The 15,278-nt window shown below is 39.2% G+C and overlaps 2 protein-coding genes across 2 annotated transcripts; both read left to right on the top strand.

Moving 5' to 3' along the window:
• Positions 1–816: 816 nt before the first annotated feature.
• Positions 817–2,358, top strand: LOC145805344 (uncharacterized). Its single transcript, XM_082900463.1, has 2 exons — positions 817–1,471; positions 1,874–2,358. The coding sequence occupies exons 1-2, from the start codon at positions 817–819 to the stop codon at positions 2,356–2,358; spliced, it is 1,140 nt and encodes a 379-aa protein (XP_082756589.1).
• Positions 2,359–12,194: 9,836 nt separating this feature from the next.
• LOC145805803 (uncharacterized) lies at positions 12,195–13,844 on the top strand. The gene is made up of 7 exons (XM_082901018.1): positions 12,195–12,221; positions 12,311–12,561; positions 12,642–12,848; positions 12,928–13,017; positions 13,112–13,198; positions 13,294–13,635; positions 13,733–13,844. The coding sequence occupies exons 3-7, from the start codon at positions 12,684–12,686 to the stop codon at positions 13,820–13,822; spliced, it is 774 nt and encodes a 257-aa protein (XP_082757144.1). The 5' UTR covers positions 12,195–12,221; positions 12,311–12,561; positions 12,642–12,683; the 3' UTR covers positions 13,823–13,844.
• Positions 13,845–15,278: the final 1,434 nt, after the last annotated feature.

The raw sequence follows: 15,278 nt of genomic DNA, 5'->3' as shown, positions 1-15,278 counted from the left end.
GGATTTGAAACCTACCATATTCACCGGCAGTACAAACCTACTGGTCGTAGAAGCTTGGGTCAGAGATGTGGAGAAAATTTTCCACGCACTACCTTGCACAGAAAGGCAGAAGGTGACTTTCGACACATTCACCTTCAAAGACAATGCACAAGAATGGTGGCTTCTTACCTTGGAGAAAGAAGATATTGTGACTTGGGCAAGATTCTTAGAGGTATTCTGTGAAAAATACTTTCCAGATTCACTGCGGGAACAGAAGGTGGCATAATTCATATATCTAAGGTAAGGAACCATGACGGTGGCTGAATACGAGAGCAAGTTTACGTAACTGGCTCGATTTGCGACATACGTCATCCTATCGAAACGCGAAAAACCAAGAAATTCGAAGTAGGATTGGATACTAAAATCAAGGACAGGCTTGAGGTTTTGAAACTACCAACCTACGCGGAGGTGGTGGATCGAGCATACATTGTAGAAAAATGGATTAAAGCCTTGCGCTACAGGAAACCAAGCCAAATGAAGCGATTTTGGGAAAGAGATAATAGAAGACCTAGTGTTGCGCCTCCCAAGAGGGTAAATACGAGCATAACCAGTTCAACTAGTTCAAGTAGTCAAGGTCCTACAAATCCCAGAGGTGGCACCATTCCAACTTGCTCTGCTTGTGGAATGACTCATTGGGAACAATGACGTCGAGATACGAGAGCATGCTTTAGATGTGGCCAAGTTGGTCACTTGTTGAGAGATTATCCCAAGCTTGCTAATCCTACAGCCAGCCCCTCTGAACCAGTCTGAAAACCCGTGTTACCTGAAAGAGTGAGGATGGACCAAAAACGCCAAGGAAGAGCCTTTGCCCTGGTGCCTGGAAACCCGAAAGTTACTGAGAATGTTGTGTCAGGTACACTTTCTATTTGTGGTCACTTAGCTCATGTTCTCTTTGACTCTGGTTCAATTCATTCTTTTGTTACACCACAATTTGCCACCAAGTTGAGATTAACAGCCGAACCCTTAGGATATGTACTATCTGTGTCTTTTCCTTCTGGTAACTCTGCCCTTATTACTGATGTGTACAAATCTTGTACTGTATCTTTAAAAGGGAAAACCTTACACGTAGATTTGATTCCCCTCTGCGTTAATACCGTTGATGTGATCTTAGGAATGGACTGGTTAGCTGCCAACCATTCCTCTATTGATTGTGAAGCCGAAAAGGTCTTCTTCCGATCACCAAACCAACTCAAGCTTGTCTTTAATGGAACTGGAGTCTCTCCCTCTGCATGTGTTATATCCTTCATGACAACCCAACGGCTTCTAAGAAAGGGTTGTTGCAGTTGTATCTGTTTTGTAATCGATACTCAACAGGAAGCCCCTATCCTTGATGCAATCCATGTGGTTCGAGAATTCCCGGATCTATTTCCTGAAAACCTATCTAGTACCCTGGTTGACCGAGAAAACGAATTCACCATTGAAACCCAACTTGGTACACAACCAATCTCAAAAGTCCCTTACCACATATCCATGACGGAATTAAAAGAGCTGAAAACTCAACTCCAGGAATTATTGGACAAATGTTTCATTCGACCTAGTACCTCACCCTGGGGAGCTCCACTACTATTCGTAAATAAAAAGGATGGCACGATGAGGTTATGCATTGATTACCGTGAACTAAACAAAGTCACCATCAAAAATCGGTACACTTCGCCACGAATCAATGATTTGTTCGATCAACTGCAAGGCGCCCAAGTGTTTTCAAAAATTGACTTGCGTTCTGGCTACCATCAACTAAAACTCAAAACGGAAACCATCGAAAAGACTACCTTCAGAACCCATTACGGGCACTATGAGTTTCTCGTCATGCCATTTGGCATCACAAATGCTCTAGCGACCTTCATGGACCTCATGAATCGAGTGTTCAAACCCTACCTTAAAGAGTTCGTCATTGTCTTTATTGATGACATTCTCATATACTCTAAATCGCCAGAAGATTATGAGCACCACTTACGAAGAGTTCTACAAACACTACGTGATCACAAGCTTTATGCCAAGTTAAAGAAATGCGACTTCTGGATCACTAGTGTACACTTCCTTGGTCACATCATCAACAAAGATGGCATCTCAGTTGACCCTCAAAAGGTTGCAACAATTGTAGATTGGCCACGACCTACTAACGTGTCCGAGATTCGAAGCTTCTTGGGTCTAGCTGGCTATTACTGGTGCTTCATGCAAGATTTCTCGAAGATAGCATCACCCTTGACCCAGCTAACTCAGAAGAACACACCATTTGAATGGACCGACAAGCAGGAACGTTGCTTTCAAGAATTGAAGAACAAACTCGTGACGGCTCCTATACTAGCACTCTCCGCGTAAACAAAAGGGTTCGTAATTTATAGTGATGCCTCATACAATGATTTGGGTTGCGTTCTTATGTAAAATGGGAATGTCATTGCATATGTCCCATGTCAACTAAAGACCCACGAGAAGAATTACCTGACCCATGATCTGGAATTAGCTGCAATAATCTTTGTCCTCAAAATCTGGCGTCATTATCTCTACGAAGTAACCTGCGAAATTTACACAGATCATAAGAGTCTCAAATATCTGTTTACATAGAAGGAACTGAATATGAGGCAACGACGATGGCTAGAATTTATGAAAGACTACGATGTGGAGATCCATCACCATCCAGGCAAAGCTAACGTGGTACGCGTTGAGTCGAAAGATTACCAGAAGTTTGACATGTACCCTCTTTCCCCAGAAGATCAATGGACTGCTTGCCAATATAATCGTGGAACCCGAGCTGATTGAAGAAATTAGAGTCTACCAATGTGAAGATAAAATTTTAAAGAAAAAGTATGAGAGGCAAGGAGGCACGCCCAATCCTGATTTCATAATGAGCAATGGGATGCTAAAATTTCAGAATCGAATTTGTGTACCCGACCTTTCAGAACACAAGAAGAAGATATTGGTAGAAGCTCATAGCTCGAGGTTTGCGATCTACCCTAGCAATATGAAAATGTATCACGATCTAAAGGAACACTTCTGGTGGATAGGAATGAAGAAAGACATAGCAAGCTACGTCTCCAAATGCCTGAATTGTCAACAGGTTAAAGCAGAACATCAGAGACCTATAGGAATGTTGCAACCACTCCCCATTCCTGAATAGAAATGGGAGCACATTACTATGGACTTCGTGGTTGGGCTACCACAATTAGTCTTGAAGAATGATGCAATATGGGTTATTGTAGATCGATTGACGAAGTTAGTGCATTTTTTACCAATCAGAATCATGTACTCCCTCTCTAAGTTCGCCACTCTATATATTAAGGAAATCATTCGTTTTCACGGCACCCCAGTTTCAATCGTATCCAATAGAGGCCCCTGCTTCGTGTCTCACTTCTGGAACAAATTGCAAGAAGCTTTGGGAACCACTCTGAAGTTTAGCACAACTTATCACCCGCAAACCGATGGGCAATCTAAAAGGACGATCCAGACTTTGGAAGATATGTTACGTGTGTGTATGCGCTAGACCTCAAAGGTAATTGGGATGATCACCTGCCTTTGGTGGAGTTCACCTATAATAATAGCTACCATGCAGGCATTAGAATGGCACCGTACGAGGCACTATATGGGAGGAGATGTCGATCACCTCTGTGTTGGACGGAAGTCAGGGATAGGAAATTATTAGGCCCTGAAATCGTGCAAATTACATGTGATAAAATTCGACTCATCCAATAGCGAATTCGCACTGCCCAAAGCCGCCAAAAAAACTATGCAGATACAAGAAGACGGGGCTTAGAATTTCATATAGGAGATCATGTATTCCTAAAGATCTCACCAACAAGAGGGGTTATCCAATTTGGGAAATAGGGAAAGTTAAACCCACGTTACATTGGGCCATTCGAGATACTAGAAAGGATTGGTCCTGTAGCATATCGCCCTACGCTTCCACCCGAATTATTCGATGTCCACAATATGTTTCACGTTTCGATGCTTCGTTGATATCTTCGAGATCTAGAGCATGTTGTCGATTATGAGAACTTGAAAATTCAAGAAGACCTCTCTTATAAAGAGCAACCTATACAAGTTCTCGATCGTCATGATCAGGTCCTTCAAAACAAGACTATGCCTCTTATAAAAGTCTTATAGAGAAACTATCGTGTCGAAGAAGCAACGTGGGAAACTAATAGTCAAATGCGGACCAAGTACCCACACCTCTTCAAAAACCAAGGTATGTCAAGTTTGGGGACAAACTTTTTTAAAGGAGAGAAGAAATGCGACACCCGAATTTTTAATTTAATATCATGATTATATTAATTACTCATGAATAGGAAAATATATATATATATATATATATAAAAGGGAAATAATAATAAAAATAATAATAACAAAAAAAATAATAATAATTAAATACAATTCCTTAGTATATCAAAAAGTGAATATTAGAAATCTTTGTTAAAGGGGTAGATTGTGGGACACTGTATTTTTAATATTAAATATTTTAGAAAGTGGTAAGTGATATTTTATAGTTTGGTAGTGAGATTTTTAGACGTGAACCTAACTTATAATCATACGTAATTTTAGACATCATTATGGATTACCAAAGAGAGTGATAACCCTTAGATTATATGGAACCAAATGTAATTAACTTAGGTAACTCTTGGACAAGTCATGAGGTAAGGGTCAAGGGGTAGGACAGGTGGCGTCACTTCTCAATAGAAACGTGGGAGCAACGTGTTAACAAATGGCCTTGCAACCTTGAGTGGTATACAAGAAATTGGGGCTATAAATAGTGAAGTGCCAGTGTAAGCAAAGCAAGGAATTGGAGCTTATAACGTGTGAAATACCCGTGAGTTTCGAAAAAAAAAGGAAGAAGATCGATCTGATTAATAGTAGTTGGGAGTTTATAGTAGGAAAATAAAGGGTAAGGGTCAATTTTAAGGTGAGTTATTTTATACCTTAGGTCACCATAATATATTTTACGTATGTTTTGAATTATTATAATTTATTTTACGCAATTTGTGTTTTATAAATTATATTAATATTTCAATTACGTGAATTATTTTCTGACCCCTATTTGCGTAAATTGAAACACATGGATATGTTTGTTTAAATTTTAAAAAGTATTTAACAATGATCTTGTGAATAATTATTTTCTGTAAGTCCACCACCGTGGTCCTATGCCTTGGGGAACTTAAATAACCATTGGCCCCTGTTTGGCCACTTTGTGATTCTCTGTTTGTCATGGATCCATTGATCTTTGTTCTGATTGTCACCCCAGTGAACCCTATTTTGTTCTGTTTTGTACCGTAGTTATAGTTATTTATGTAATTTATGTATTTCAGTTTTTGCCACTTAATTATTTGTTTATTCAACTTAAATTATGTTAATGTTTTAGCTTAAATAACTATCCATGGCTATTTTGTACCCCTATACTCACAGTATAATATTTCTCATTCTGCTATGTGCTTATAGCTATTACCCCTTTTCAGGTGACGAGATTTTACGGGATCAAGATGGGGGATAAATCATAGTGTTTTCTTTTTTGTACTATTTGTATTTCTGATTGGACTCTTGTAATAAAATAAAAGCCCAAATAATTATTTTTCTCTCTTTTTAATTAACTTTTGGTACCTATTTATTTTATTTTAATTTACTCAATTTATCCGTTGTGCTACTACTACAGAAATTTTAGAATTATTTTTGTATTTTGTTGCGACGCCGAATCTTTGGGTATCGGGTTTGGGTCGTGACATAGATTGTCTTACAATTCTTGTATTTTAATAACTCAATATGAATATAAGAAAATATTTTATTTATATATTTTGTCATAATATTTTTCACATTTTATATTAAAAGAAATTGATATTGTAATTTATATATACTTTCATTTAAAAATTTATATGTTTGCCCTCTCTATGTTAAAATTTTGAGTCCGTCCCTGAACTCACGCACTACAAGAAAATAGGGCAAAAAACACGGAAGTATTCGCGACGGCGCGATCCCCGTCGCAAAAAATGGTCTTTTGCGACGGCAAAATAAACCGTCGCAAAAAAGAATTTTAGCGACGGCGTTTAACCGTCGGTAATAAACTGCACGGGCGGGTATTAAAATGAGGAACTATTAGCAACGGCAAGTGTTGAACCGTCGGGAAAAAAAAAATGTTTGAGACGGCAAAAGTTTGCCGTCGCAAATACTCGACCATTTGCGACGGCAAATGTCCGTCGCAAAAAAAAGATTATTAAAACGGCGTCGTTTATTAATCATTTTGTATCATTTGCGACGGTGTAAACCTTCCCGTCGCAAAAAGTAAAAAACAATTTTCCCCCCTCTTCCTTTTCATCTTGCCGCTTAGTTAGATCGAAATCCCTAAAATTGTTTTGAAGCACGAAATCCCTAAAATCCCTAAAATTGTCCGATAGAAATCCTTTCATCTTGCCGCTCAATTTTCCCCCAAAATCCCCAAACGAGCGACGGGCGACAGGCGACGAACAGCGAAGGGCTAGCGGTGGTGCTTCGACGACGACAGCTACTCAGGTATGCTCTCTCTCTCTCTCTCTCTCTCTCTCTCTCTGTATATATATATATATATATGTATGTATGTATTAGCTGTTCAAAAAAAAATAAAAAAAAGATACATGAATATAAATTATTTGCCTATATATGTATGTATCCCCAAAAAGTTTCATTATTTTTTCATTTTAATTTTTTAGGTTGTGTTTAGATTATAAATTGGGATAATTTTAGAGGACTTTCTAGGTCTCAAGCATGTCTTGAATCAACTCTGTAAGGTAATCCTCATTTCATTCCATCCGCGCACACACCACATATATACACACACACGCACGTCTCATATTTCATTAAGGCACACTATTTTACTTGAATCTTCCATGTTTTGTTGGGTTTGTGTTTGTCTGTATAGTCACATGACGTTTGTGGAGTTTTACAAGGATATGAATTACTCTTATTTATTGTTAAGAGACTGCTGGCTTCTTATTGCTCGAACAGTTTGTTTAGTGGTTCGGGGAGTTTTAGGGTTTTGCGCGGTTTTGTTTCTGTAGTTGTACTTTGGGGAGCTGCATTTAGTTCTATGACCACGAAGGCGCCGATATAGGTTCTTGCTTGGCAATGAAATTTAATTTTGAGGGTTGTGCTTTATTGGAATGGTCATTATGGTGTGAATTAGAATGGGATGATACTCCAAACTTTTCAACTTGTCTTTGTTTACCTTCCACCGATTGAATTTTAGGCTTTCTAAAATTTGTGTGCGTGGCCTAATCTTCTGGAAGGTCTGATTGTTGAGTTTAGCTGACATTTTCACCTGTGTTGAATGGTAATTTATATATGGGGTTCCATTTAGTTATGGTAAAGGATGAAGGTGAAAGGAATGCCCTTTAAAATTGCTTATTTTCTGTAGCATTTTTAAAAATTTGCATTTGGGAATTCATGTATGTTTGTGTTGGTGGACCTTCTTTTTTTTTTTTTTTTGTGCGAAAGTAATTTTAGAAAACAATTTCCTAACAACATTCTATACCAACCAAAAAAAAAGCATTACAGAGAACTTTCCCACCATATATATATATATATATATACATATCACAAAGGGCATCCGAGGTGGGGTGGGTGGGTGGAGAGTGATTAGGTTGGGGTTAATTGGATATGATGTGGGGACACAAAGAGGAGTGAAGTGAGTGAAAGATCAATGAGTAATAATATTGACTGATGACACAAGGCATAAAAAAGAAAGAAAGTACTTTGTGGAAGATATGATAGGGGGGTTTTGAGTCTGAGGGTTATTGGGGATATGTCTTTGTCAATCACAGCTTTAAAAGCCATCCATGCAGAGCATCTCATGCCATGGAAAAGGAATTTTTACCTTACCCTCTCTTTTATTAGATAGTAACCTCAAAAATTTTATGCTTTGACTAAAAATTTCATTTCTTATGAAGCACTTTAGTTACTAATTCAAAATTTTACCTGAGTTTTTTTTTAAAAAGGTGTGGTATAGGTTTGAGTTTGCTAAAAGGATCTCTTGATTTTGGGTAATAAAAAAAAAAGAGAGTAGAATTTAATTTTGAATAGGTTTGAGTTAAAGAGCATAGATGAGTTTTGAGTATTTTTTTGAATAGGTTTGAGTTAAAGGCATTATATTTAGAGTTACTTTGATGAGATATTTTTGTGAATGTGTACAGATGATGGATAAGAGTTGGATTGATTTGCCAAATAGGATGTCGAGCGAATACATTAATGGGATTGATGAATTCCTTTTGTTTGCCTACACCAATAGGGTTTAAGGTTCGATGATCAGTTGTCCATGTAAGAAGTGCGAGAATCGATACTATTTTGTAAGAGAGGGTATACGAGAGCATCTGATTTTGAATGGTTTTTTTAAAAAATACAAACATTGAATTAATCATGGGGAATCTTACGTATCTCTGCATGGTAATCGAGAGAATGAAACATTAGCTAATTTAGACATTGGGGATGATATGATTGGAATGATATAAGGGGCTATGGGAAATCCACATGCCGGTACAAGTGTTGAGGGTAATGAACCACAGGGGCCTGATCCCCATGCATTTGAACCCCAGCTCGGTCCAAATGCAGAGACTGCAAAGTATTTCAAACTTCTTCAAGATACACAAAGTGAATTGTATCCGGGTTGTCAGAAGTTCACAACTTTGTCATTCATTGTTCGACTTTTACATTTGAAGGTGCTTAATCAGTGGACAGACAAGTTTGTTGACATGTTGCTTGAGTTATTGAATGAGGCATTCCCGTTGGGTGTGAAACTCCCGAACTCATATTATAAAGCTCAAAAGGTCACAACAGATTTGGGCTTCACGTATGAGACGTGGGATGCATGTCCCAACAGTTGCATGTTGTTTCGAAACGAGGACGCCAATCTTGATAAATGTATCATATGTAACAGTTGTAGATGGAAATCAAATGGTGATGGTGGTTCAAATGGTCCTAACAAAGGTGGCAAACGAATAGCTTCAAAACAGATGAGGTATTTTCCTTTAAAGCCAAGGTTGCAGAGGTTGTTTATGTCATCCAAGACGGCCAAGTTAATGAGATGGCATGCAGAGGAACGAACTGATGATGGTGTCTTCAGGCATCCTGCTGACTCCCTTGCATGGAAAGATTTTGACCGTCGGAATATTGACTTTAGTAATGATTGTTGAAGTGTAAGGCTTGGCTTAGCATCTGATGGTTTTAACCCATTCAGAACGATGAATATAGTTCATAGCACTTGGCATGTTGTGCTCGTTCTATACAACTTGCCGCCATGGATGTGCATGAAGCAACCATTTCTAATTTTAGCCGTGCTTATTGACGGCCCAAAAGGACCTGGTGACAAGATTGATGTGTATATGCAACCGTTGATTGAGGAGTTGAAAGAACTATGGAATGAAAGTGTGTCAACATTTGATGCATCAACAAATCAAATGTTTCAAATGCATGCAGCTTTACTGTGGACAATTAGTGATTTTCCTGCATACGCAAACTTGTCAGGATGGAGCACTAAAGGCGAATATGCATGTCCTTGTTGCAATAAGGAAACTACACCGTGTTGGTTGAAGCATAGTAGGAAACAATCATACTTGGGTCATCGCAGATTTTTACCTACTGGCCATAAATTTCGGAAGAATAAAGTATCATTTGATGGTAGTCGGGAAGTCAGACTCAAACCCAAATTGTTGTCTGGAACTGAGATGTTGCTACAATTAGAATCTGAGGGTATTTTAACCCAATACAAGAGGGATGACCTTAAGGAGAGGCATAGGAGACAGGTAGAGAAGGAGAAAGCTGGACATCGCACCCACAGTTGAAAGAAAAAGAGTATCTTTTATGAATTGCCATATTGGGAGCACAATCTAATAAGACACAACCTCGATGTGATGCATATAGAGAAGAATGTTTGTGACAATGTGTTGTGGACAATATTAGGGGTTGCAGGAAAATCGAAGGATGGTGTTAATGCTCGGCGTGATTTACAAGATATGAATATTAGAAAACCTCTACATTTGCAGTTAAGAGGGTCGAATAAAGCCTATTTACTACCAGCACAATTCACGATGACCAAGGATGAGAAAGATTTGTTCTTGAAAGTGTTGAAGGAAGTAAGAGTTCCTGACGGGTATTCATCCAATATATCACGTCGTGTGCGCTCACATGATAGAAGTATTGGGGGTCTTAAGAGCCACGATAGTCATATTCTGATGCAACAACTTATTCCATTGGCTATTCGAAGATCGTTACCGAAGAATGTAATTGAACCCTTGATTGAATTGAGCAATTTCTTTAGACAATTGTGTTCAAAAGTGAATCGTGTGACGAGTTTGCAATATATTCAAGATCGTATCGCCATAACACTTTGTCATCTAGAGAAAATATTTCTTCCGAGTTTTTTTGATATAATGGAGCACTTGCCTATACATCTAGCTGATGAAGCCTTATTGGGTGGAACAATTCAGTTTCGATGGATGTATCCAATTGAAAGGTATCTTCTTACTTTGAAGCAATACGTGCGTAATAGAGCTCATCCTGAAGGATCAATTACTAAAGGATATCTTATGGAAGAATGCATGAATTTTTGTGCACAATATCTCAATGATGTGGAAACCAAATCTAGTCGACCCGTGAGGAACTATAGTGGTGCTGATAATTTGGGTCATGCTATTGGTGAAAACACAAGCTTTTATCTTGATAATACTTCTTGGGTATAAGCTCATCGGTACATCTTATTCGATATAAACGCAATTTAACCATTCATAAAGTAGGTTAAGTCACTCACTCAATATTTTATTATGTTTTATTGAATTTTCTACAAAATTTTTTGTATTGCTAAAATTTCAATATACACAGCGAACACCTTGAAGTACTTAAGCTCAAAATGCCTCGTGTTGACGATCATCAGCTTCAGCGTGAACATTTTGAAACTTTTCACAATTGGTTCAAGGAACATGTATGTATTTAACTCTATAGATTCTAGTTACTTAAGTCGAACTACATTTTGAATTTTACATTTTCGTGTTAAATAGGTCCAAACTTTGCGAAGGACTACTGATGTCATATTTTCTGAAGAGATTATTCTATTGGCAAATGGTCCTCATAACTTGGCAAGGAGGTTCAACGGGTATATACTGAATGGGTTTCGGTATCGAGTAAAGGCCATGGATGATCGTCGAGCCACACAAAATTGTGGTGTAGCTTTGAAGGCAGATACCATAAGTTATGCTAGTTGAAAAGACAAGAATCCTCGTGTGGGGTCTGTGTACTATTATGGACAATTGACAGATATTGTTGAGATTCGATATTCCAATGAGAAGAAACATGTGTTGTTTTAGTGTGATTGGATTGACAACATTCACGGAAAGAAAGAAGATGTCTTCAATTTCACGTTGGTGAACTTCAATAATTTGTTGTACCGAGATGATCGAATTACCAATGAACCTTTCATCTTGGCGTCCCAAGCAGAGCAAGTTTGGTATGTTGCAGACCTGTTACAACCAGACTGGCAAGTCATGGTGAAGATGTCTCAAAGAGGTTTATTTGATATGAGTTCGACTGATCTACAAATCGAGCCATACATGAGCCAACAATTGGAAGAAAATTTAATGCTTCGTGATGAAGAAGTTGGTTGGGTGAGGGAAGCCGCAGAAGGGGAAACAGTTGATGTTCAAATAGGCTAATAGTGGTGGAAACATTAGTAATTCAATTAAGGCCAAGGTTGTAGTTAATCATCAATTTCTTAATTTACTTTGTCTTTGTAATTGTATTAGTTCAATTAATGTCATATTATAGTTGACGACAAACCATTGTCTATGTTTCTAATGTCAATTAATGTTATATTGCTTGCAGATTATTATGGGAAGGAAGAGGAAGCTTGATCATCCCTGGCGCATGATGTCTGATGTGCTACATAACAGGACATCAGTAGCATCACCATCAGAGGAGGCATCACATCGGCCACTATCGGAGGGGCCTTTAGTGGCACCGCAGCAGCTACCATGTACTCAGCCTCCACGCCTACCATCGGTGCGTCCACCATCAGTGGCACCACAGCAGCTATCATCATCAGCTTATGAGCCATCCACAGGTATATAAATTTGCTTTGATTTGTATGAAAATTATTTAAACATACATTCATTTATGCTCATTATATATAACTTGTTTATTCTCATTGTATTTTGCAGACCCTTCGACTTCTTCACAACCCACCTCAGGTTTATTTGATATGATTTGTATTCACATTATTTAAATTTGCATTTGTTTATTACCATTGCATATTGTTTATTGTTATTGTATCTCGCAGGTCATGTTAGTTCTTCATCAACCTCGACTAGGCGTGGTAGAGGATGTGCCAAGGGCATTAAAGAGTGGGGTACTGGTAAAAAGCTAGACATACAATTTGATGGAAATTACTGCCTAATAGGGGATAACGTGGCTAAGTTAACTACTCAACTTGGCATTATTGTGCGGAATGGTAACATTGTTCCTCTTACTTTTCTTGATTGGAACAATGTGCCTGATGATATTATTGATGCTATCTGGAAGGATGTGAAGGTAAAAATATATTTTTGTCCACAAATTCGAATTCCAAAATTGTGTCATTATTATTTAAACTTTGAAATTGTGTTTTATAGGACAATTTGAATATATGTCCAGAGGAGTACAAGCCAATCTGCATGAAAAACTACAACAGCATATGGAAGGATCACAAGAACAAGCTTAAGGCTAAGTATTTCAAGCCTAGAAGTTCTGATCCTAATCTGAAGGATGATGTTCCTATGCACATTGTGCCAAGCCAGTGGGAAGAACTTGTGGAGTATTGGCGTACTTCCGATGCTGAGGTATACAAATAAGTTATATTTATGATATGTAAACATACAAATCAAATTTACATACTCACATTTGTCGAACCTGTTATAGAAAATTGCAAGTAGGAACGCTAAAAATCGGCGAGCTCACGGCATAGCTCATACCACAGGGCGTACTACTTTCTCTCAGATACGGCATGAGGTTTACATTTTATTGTTTTATTTTGTATATAAATAAACATTGTATATTTACAAATTATTTAGATTCTAATTTTTATATTTCTAAAAAAATGTAGATGACCAGTAAGGGGGAGTCTACTGATAAGATGAATGTTTGGCTTATGACACGTAGAGTAAATGACCCAGAGGTTATCCAGACCTTGGTAGTTTCCAAACACCTTTGATTGTATTTAAAGTTTATTTTTTGTGTGTCAACCATCTTAATTTGGCATATACTTGTATGTCTTATTCAATACAGGATGAGTTTAATCGTCAACTCTCTATGCTACCTGAGGATGGTCGGACTTTGGAGGCTAGGAATGCCATTTTCCATGAGTTGATAGGTTATGACGAACATGGATATTGTCGCACATACGGGAGAATTGTGCCTCGGAGAGCGGTGTATAAAGATGGTGCTGGGCTATCACAGTCAACACCCCAGCCATCGACTATTGATCAGATCACGCAGAAGGTTCGTGCGGAGCTAAGGGATGAGTTGAGGGAGGAGCTGCGAGCAGAGTTCTCTACACATTTACAGCAGATGAGAGCTGAGATGATGGCCTTAGTATCACAGGGGGCGAGTGTGGATCCCAACAGACAGGTTCGATATAAATTAAATTGTTTAATAGTTCAATTTTCACCAAAGATTATGTATAAAATTCGAATCTGATTAACACATTATGTATTGACTATCATAGGTTCCTGATGCATCGAGTGGCCACCGGGCATTTAGGGAATCTGCAGAAGACGAGAATCTATATACACCACCACCAGAAGATCATGTATAAAATGTATCTTTGCATTCTAAGCTAAAATGTATCTTTGCATAATTTAGACATTCTAAGTTAAAGAGAGACTTGTGGGAGAAGACGGGGCTCGAATCAGGTTCCCGGTTTGGGAGTTAGAGCCGGATTTCACTTTGGGCAAACTAGTTCCTTAAGAAACTTGAATTCGAGAAGTTAACGCCCCAAAATTACCAAACGGCGTCGGTTTAGCACGAAACTTGGCACACATGACCGCCTAGGCACGAGAGACTTGTGGGAGAAGATGGGGCTCGAATCGGGTTCCCGATTTGGGAGTTAGAGCCGGATTTCACTTTGGGCAAACTAGTTCTTTAAGAAACTTGAATTCGAGGTGTTAACGCCCCAAAATCACCAAACGACGTCGGTTTAGCACGAAACTTGGCACACACGACCGCCTAGACACGAGAGACTTGTGGGAGAAGACGGGGCTTGAATCGGGTTCCCGGTTTGGGAGTTAGAGCCGGATTTCACTTTGGGCAAACTAGTTCCTTAAGAAACTTGAATTCGAGGAGTTAACGCCCCAAAATCACCAAACGGCGTCGGTTTAGCACGAAACTTGGCACACACGACCGTCTAGGCACGAGAGACTTGTGGGAGAAGACGGGGCTCGAATCGGGTTCCCGGTTTGGGAGTTAGAGCCGGATTTCACTTTAGGCAAACTAGTTCCTTAAGAAACTTGAATTCGAGGTGTTAACGCCCCAAAATCACCAAACGCCATCGGTTTAGCACGAAACTTGGCACACACGACCGCCTAGACACGAGAGACTTGTAGGAGAAGACGGGGCTCGAATCGGGTTCCCGGTTTGGGAGTTAGAGTCGGATTTCACTTTGGGCAAACTAGTTCCTTATGAAACTTGAATTCGAGGGGTTAACGCCCCAAAATCACCAAACGGCATCGGTTTAGCACGAAACTTGGCACACACGACCGCCTAGGCACGAGAGACTTGTGGGAGAAGACGGGGCTCGAATTGGGTTCCCGGTTTGGGAGTTAAAGCTGGATTTCACTTTAGGCAAACTAGTTCCTTAAGAAACTTGAATTCGAGGTGTTAACGCCCCAAAATCACCAAACGACGTCGGTTTAGCACGAAACTTGGCACACACAACCGCCTAGGCACGAGAGACTTGTGGGAGAAGACGGGGCTCGAATCGGGTTCCCGGTTTGGGAGTTAAAGCCGGATTTCACTTTAGGCAAACTAGTTCCTTAAGAAACTTGAATTCGAGGTGTTAACGCCCCAAAATCACCAAACGCCATCGGTTTAGCACGAAACTTGGCACACACGACCGCCTAGACACGAGAGACTTGTAGGAGAAGACGGGGCTCGAATCGGGTTCCCGATTTGGGAGTTAGAGCCGGATTTCACTTTGGGTAAACTAGTTCCTTAAGAAACTTGAATTCGAGGAGTTAATGCCCCAAAATCACCAAACGGCATTGGTTTAGCAC

The sequence above is a fragment of the Camellia sinensis genome, chromosome 13 (assembly GCF_055761805.1).
Source record: "Camellia sinensis isolate YWXY chromosome 13, ASM5576180v1, whole genome shotgun sequence".
Lineage (NCBI taxonomy): Eukaryota > Viridiplantae > Streptophyta > Magnoliopsida > Ericales > Theaceae > Camellia > Camellia sinensis.
The sequence above is the reverse complement of the archived record's forward strand: the minus strand, read 5'-3'. Positions and strand labels throughout refer to the sequence as shown.